A 7,186-nucleotide genomic window follows, 5' to 3' on the forward strand; every position below is an offset into this window, starting at 1 on the left:
ATGACTTACATGGAAAAAAAATCAAATCAACGGCAACAGATTTGGAGTTGATGCATGAGTTTCTAAAACTCAGCAAATCAAATTGACCACGAGATTTTCATATAGATAGAGGAGCAAAATAGCAATCTGTTAGTTTCAGATGTAGACATGAATTTGAAGTGCCACTTCTGTTGACCTCACACACACTCGGTAGAAAAGAAAAGCATCAAATCTAAATTAGTTTGAAACAAAATAACAAAGATGTAAATAACACCTAATTCACGGAAAGAGTTGAAATGAATTTGAGTGATTATGATGCAATTGGGAAGAGACTGCTGATGCTTGATTTGAATTAATTTATTATTATCATATCTACTAAAGTAATGCAAAAATTTGGTTTTGCATGCAATGGAGGCAGATCACAACATACGACTCACATAGTGTGATTGAAAAGAACGAGGAATCATTGTTACAGCTGCAAAGGTAAGGCAGAAAAAGCAAGATCTACGTTTGATATTGTTAATTGACTAACAGTTCCTGGATTTTTCAAACTAATGCTGATTGCAGAGCACGTAAACAGACATCAATACATCTGAATGAATCATTGATGAGGCAAATTGAAACGCTTGAACCAACTTTTTGATGTCTTCTTCTTAATAATGTTCCAGATGTTCAAATACATAGTAGCCATAGTTCCAAAACCATTGAAAAATAAATGGATAAAGGAACATGCATAAATACTAATACATTAATTAATCGGTTAACCAAAAAAAATGAATGAATACATATATATATTTATGTAATAGGTAGATAAATTAAGAGATAGATAAGTAGATACATGCATACATACATACGTAGATAGATTATAAAGCACTGCCTGACAACACTTGGAGTCCTCAAGTTGTGTTCAGAGACGCAAACTGTGGATTATTATCACATCTAAAACCTCTACAACTTCAGAAGATTTCAATCGTTCGAATAGTAAACATCAGAGCTCAAAGTTAATGAGTACAAGAGCCTGCCCAGGATCCTTTCTTATTCTCGTTTGAGAGATACCATGATGAACTGTGCCTCTTTGATGAAAGAGAAAAGGCATCGGGAAATGTCTCTATTTTGTTATCCATGAAAGGTTTCACCATGTAAAATTAGTGATAGTAGTGAAAGGACACATGAGCAGCTTTTTCATCTCTTCTCTAAACTTGGTCTGGGAAACCACATAAATGAAGACATTATTGCAGGAACTAAGTATCTGTAGCATGTTGGTCGTTTCTTGAAGAATAATATCAGGGTTACTGGAATCCAAGCCGTTGAAGTAACCTTCACCTACCAATTGCACGTAAAGGTAACGTCCAACATAAGTGGACCAAAGGAGGAGGAAACTGATCGAGATGGCAAAGAGCAAGACAATGGATCTTTTGCGATTGGCCATCTCAGGGTCTGCACGGTCACCTTCACCCCAAAGTCTTTTGCGGGCTCTGCTAGCTTCTAAGATGTGTATTACAGTTAATGTGTTGAGAAGCAGAATGAGAAGAAAAGGGAGAAGTGGTGTTAAAATCTGATCTAGCTTGTCGTAGACCTTCCAGAAGGGCGAAGTATAATAGATTGGTTTAATGTCACAGAACCAGGGCACCCCGTCCACAATGTACAGCGGCTGAGAGACTAAGTAGAAAGGGACATTCTTGACACAGCTCAGAGAACAAATCGTTCCTATTACCAGAGTTGCAGTTTTCTTGGTGCAGTATCTGATCTTCAGCTTCTGATAGCTGATTGCCACAAAACGGTCAATGGTGAACGCCACTGTCAGCCAGACAGAGCCATCTCGTGTAGCATAGACCATCACACTGGTGACTGTACACGCAGGGGTCGTGGACAGGATACTGTTTCTGAAGTAGATGCCACCAATACGGTTTAGCACACAGCCAGCCATAATGACAAGGAAGTCCGCTATTGTGATTGCCACGAGGTAAAATGTGATGCAGAGAGACAGCCCACATTTTCTTTGACACAGGACCACCATCGCCAACAAGTTTGCTATAAGGATAGTAGAGATAGATATATGACAGAATGAATCCCAATCACCAGTTAATTAACCTATCTATTTCGTGACTGAAAACCTCAGCTCACCATCTTCGTACATCCTTTTATTACATCATGAGTCCTACTACTACAAAGTTGTTGATTTTATTCAACATTCAGTCATGAATTAATCATTTGTACTTACGTTCTTCAGTCCAGTCGGGTAGAGTGCAAATTCAGTTCTCTTTCCACTGAGTCAAATCATTGTGAAGCTCACCAATTTAATCAAACACAAAATATTTTTGTCTTATCCAAATCTTTATTAATAATATCATCCATCTTTTCAAGACAATATGTTTGTTTCCTGTCTGGCAGTGCCGGATTTTAATAACCCCAAGCTTTAAATTTTCAGTTACAGCCAGAAGTAGGATCACCCCTCACACCGTAAAAGTTCAATTTATCTGCAATTCGACAATATCGCGTTTCATACCTCTCAATCAACCTATCAGTGGTTATATGTTTATCTATATACGTAGCAATCTCTGGAAACCGTCTTCAATGTCGCCCCTCATTGTTTATCTTTCTCTTTTTTTCTTGAAGTTGTTCATTATCATCTAACCTATTGTCCACAGTTGCACCAGCATGTGTCCCTTATTCCTTTTCTCTCCAAATCATGGCTTGCTCGGCTATTTCAAACATCAGTTTATCATCAACCAGATTTCTGCCTGTCTGCTGCCACATATGGACAAGACTCGGTAACAATAGTAACTTTTGCTCTTTCAAGGCGCATGACTGAAGATGGTATTTGGTACACACCACATTAATTTCATTGGCATCATTAGATATTTCTTTTTTACAGAATGTCACAGAACCAGGGCACCCCGTCCACAATGTACAGCGGCTGAGAGACTAAGTAGAAAGGGACATTCTTGACACAGCTCAGAGAACAAATCGTTCCTATTACCAGAGTTGCAGTTTTCTTGGTGCAGTATCTGATCTTCAGCTTCTGATAGCTGATTGCCACAAAACGGTCAATGGTGAACGCCACTGTCAGCCAGACAGAGCCATCTCGTGTAGCATAGACCATCACACTGGTGACTGTACACGCAGGGGTCGTGGACAGGATACTGTTTCTGAAGTAGATGCCACCAATACGGTTTAGCACACAGCCAGCCATAATGACAAGGAAGTCCGCTATTGTGATTGCCACGAGGTAAAATGTGATGCAGAGAGACAGCCCACATTTTCTTTGACACAGGACCACCATCGCCAACAAGTTTGCTATAAGGATAGTAGAGATAGATATATGACAGAATGAATCCCAATCACCAGTTAATTAACCTATCTATTTCGTGACTGAAAACCTCAGCTCACCATCTTCGTACATCCTTTTATTACATCATGAGTCCTACTACTACAAAGTTGTTGATTTTATTCAACATTCAGTCATGAATTAATCATTTGTACTTACGTTCTTCAGTCCAGTCGGGTAGAGTGCAAATTCAGTTCTCTTTCCACTGAGTCAAATCATTGTGAAGCTCACCAGTTTAATCAAACACAAAATATTTTTGTCTTATCCAAATCTTTATTAATAATATCATCCATCTTTTCAAGACAATATGTTTGTTTCCTGTCTGGCAGTGCCGGATTTTAATAACCCCAAGCTTTAAATTTTCAGTTACAGCCAGAAGTAGGATCACTCCTCACACCGTAAAAGTTCAATTTATCTGCAATTCGACAATATCGCGTTTCATACCTCTCAATCAACCTATCAGTGGTTATATGTTTATCTATATACGTAGCAATCTCTGGAAACCGTCTTCAATGTCGCCCCTCATTGTTTATCTTTCTCTTTTTTTCTTGAAGTTGTTCATTATCATCTAACCTATTGTCCACAGTTGCACCAGCATGTGTCCCTTATTCCTTTTCTCTCCAAATCATGGCTTGCTCGGCTATTTCAAACATCAGTTTATCATCAACCAGATTTCTGCCTGTCTGCTGCCACATATGGACAAGACTCGGTAACAATAGTAACTTTTGCTCTTTCAAGGCGCATGACTGAAGATGGTATTTGGTACACACCACATTAATTTCATTGGCATCATTAGATATTTCTTTTTTTTAATGCCACATTCCTTTACGAAATGCAAATATGGGCAAATATCTCCTAATGACATAAATAGATTCCATAACAAATTAAAATCTCTTACGAACACTCATAATTTGCATACAAATCCCAAAACACTTTCTGACATAATATTGATGACACTACAAATCAGAAACGTATTAGTTTGTAATCCATCCTGCAATAAAAATTACTGTGATCATTAAATGTAGGTTTAATTTGAGCTCGTCCACTACAACAATTTCGTTCTAATAATGCATTTTAATTCGTGATTTACGAACCTAAGATAGAAATTTCTCCAGAAAACACGAAAAGCACCTCGTATGTTACCACATTGGAATTTAACTTGACTTTTAACAACTTTGCAGTTTAATATTCATGCAAAAACATGTATTACAACGTAAATTTCACTAACATAGCAAATGGAATTTCTAGAAATTGCTTATGAAACATTAATTAATATCATGCACTGTTGCACAATGAAATTACAATTTCTATGCATATTCAGCATAAAGCTTTGTAACATATAATGCACCTATGCATACTATAGGCAGGTACTAGCTCCTAACATTCAAAGAGCGCTGAAAGTTACACAATAATGTAACCCACCACAAAAGATAACATAGAACACATTCGGTGATTTACAGACATAAACGATAACTTATCTGTGATTGAAGGCTTACCAAGGGCACCAATCACAGTGAGAAGGGGATAACAAATGGCAAAGAAAGGGGCAATGACTGGCTCATGCATCGTCTTTCAGAAGTTAAGGACGTTCCCGAATCTGTAGTTGCAGTTTCTGCCAATTTCAAATCTTGCCTCATTTATTTTGAGCATGAGTCTCCAAAGGGACAATTCGTGAACAACAAGCAGTTTAGCTACATTTCAATGAACAACCTAATTAACTGAAGTTTCCATGTCTTCCATTTGCAACATCGAAAATGTTGATGACCTCATTCACTTTTTGCCAAACGACTGAATTGAACTCTGCCATTCCGCTTTGCCATTTACAATTATTTTGAAAGTTCCACTGATTGAATATGCTAAGTCGTGATTGTATCGATATTGGAAAATTGCGTCTTCCCTCATTGCCATTTCTCAAATATGATGTGAATTTGCTTGCCATATTAGTTTACACATTATATTGACTGCGAAACATTTTAATTTTTCATGCTGTAATCCAACCCCAACTCCGCACCAAATACCATAAACAAGACTGCCACTGTCGGCCCATTGTACCAGCTTGTTCCTGCCCCACAGAACTAATTTCCTCCTACCTTGACTCCATCCTCTCTCGCATGTTTGGACCCTGACTACCTGCATCCATGATTCATTTGATGCCCTTGGCCATTTTGTCACGTCCTATTTCCCAGTCATAGCTGCCTTTTGTTCACGTTGTTCTTCCCCTCTACACCTTCATTTCCCCACCAGGATGGACTGAGAGCTTCCAGATTCTTAGTGCTCGAGAGGAATAAACAATCCCCATTCACCAGAACTCCCCTTCTATTGACAGAGCGTTCTCTCTTATTAACATGGATTTCTTCTTTCATAACTGTGGATTCCAGGCTACTATGTTTAACGGGGCCGTCAAAAGCACACCCCTTGTTCTCAATTTTCATCCCATAAGTGTCTTCATTCAACGAATTATTCTCCGTGATTACAGATAACTGCAACAGAACACTCAGAAAAACGCATCATTCGTTCAATTCCCCCCTCTGCATTTCGCCGGGGCACCTGAGACCACTCCTTGACCAATAACACCAACCCCACATCCCATGTAAGAGCAAAAATTGCTGCAACTACCCCCTCACCTCCTCCCTGTTCCACACGCAATGGTTGAAGCATAATTTCAACTGGAATTGCTCCAATCTATTGTATTTTCTATATCAAGTATAGCCTATCCTACATTGGAGAAAGCAAATTAAGACTTGGTCTGATACTTGATACTTGGTCTGTATCAATAATAGCCTATCCTACACTGGAGAAAGTAAATTAAGACTTGGCCAGATTGGGAAAGAGCAGATAATTCTTCCCCTAAAGGACTTTACTAAACTAGATGTGTCTTTTTTATTATTTAATTAACAAAAAGTAGTGCTTATTTGGCTATCATTAGACTAATCTTTGTTTATCCCCGAATTCAATGTTTTGCCATTTGCTATTTTAACCCACCCTGCTGAAATGTTACTAATCCAGTGTCATATCACTACCTCAGCATCCTTTGCTAAATTGCACGATATTTTGTGGTGCAATTCAAGAACTGCACTAAGTATATAAACATGCCTCATTGAGTACATAAAGGAGTAACATTTCCATGTTCTGCAGTCATTTCATTTCCTGGCACTTCAGTCACACCTGAAAGTGTCAGTTTTAGTCAGGGATTTCATAGATCCCGTGTAGTGTGAAAAGATGGTAGTAGGCCCAACAAATCCATAGCGACACTGCGAAGAGTAACTCACCCAGGCACATTCCCTTACTCTGTATTTCCCCTGACTAGTGCACCGAATCTGCACACCACTGACCACTATGGTCTCATTCATCTCAACTGAACATCTTTGGACTGTGGGAGTAAACCGGTGCACCTGGACGAAACCCACACAGATACGGGGAGAACGTGAATATTCCACACAGGCAGTAGCTCGATGGTATAATCAAACCCGTGCAACCGTATCACTCACCACTTAGGCAATGAGTCGCTGTACTGTGTTTACACTTTTTCTAACTACCCACATGTTTCTTGTGATCTCGTGAAACAATAACTGGATGAATAGTTTGCTGTGAAACTGGTAAGTAATATAGTTATCATTACAAAACACGATCACAGAATTTTCATTTAATACGATTATAAATGACCTTCAGAAAATATTTACTACACTACTCCAGCCTTCAGTAAGGCAGCAGATTTGATGCGAATATTGATTTCTTTAAGAGCAAAGGATTTCTCTTTTTCATCCACATTCTATTTCGTTCAAAGAGTAGTCAACCGACTTCTGCAGTGACAATTGTGAAATAATATCGGTCCACATCTTGCAAACCTCCTTACGTTGCACATTTAAGACATTCCCTCGA

At 38.7% G+C, this 7,186-nt stretch overlaps 1 protein-coding gene across 1 annotated transcript; it reads right to left on the reverse strand.

The window, feature by feature from the left end:
- Positions 1 to 1,111: 1,111 nt before the first annotated feature.
- Positions 1,112 to 1,996, reverse strand: LOC132808233 (probable G-protein coupled receptor 139). Its single transcript, XM_060822057.1, has one exon. The coding sequence runs from the start codon at positions 1,994 to 1,996 to the stop codon at positions 1,112 to 1,114; it is 885 nt and encodes a 294-aa protein (XP_060678040.1).
- Positions 1,997 to 7,186: the final 5,190 nt, after the last annotated feature.

The sequence above is a fragment of the Hemiscyllium ocellatum genome (genome assembly GCF_020745735.1).
Source record: "Hemiscyllium ocellatum isolate sHemOce1 chromosome 27 unlocalized genomic scaffold, sHemOce1.pat.X.cur. SUPER_27_unloc_39, whole genome shotgun sequence".
Classification (NCBI taxonomy): domain Eukaryota; kingdom Metazoa; phylum Chordata; class Chondrichthyes; order Orectolobiformes; family Hemiscylliidae; genus Hemiscyllium; species Hemiscyllium ocellatum.

Excerpts from the sequence above, each read along its gene's own strand:
- LOC132808233 (XM_060822057.1), bottom strand. The coding sequence starts at position 1,996 with ATGGTGGTCCTGTGTCAAAGAAAATGTGGGCTGTCTCTCTGCATCACA.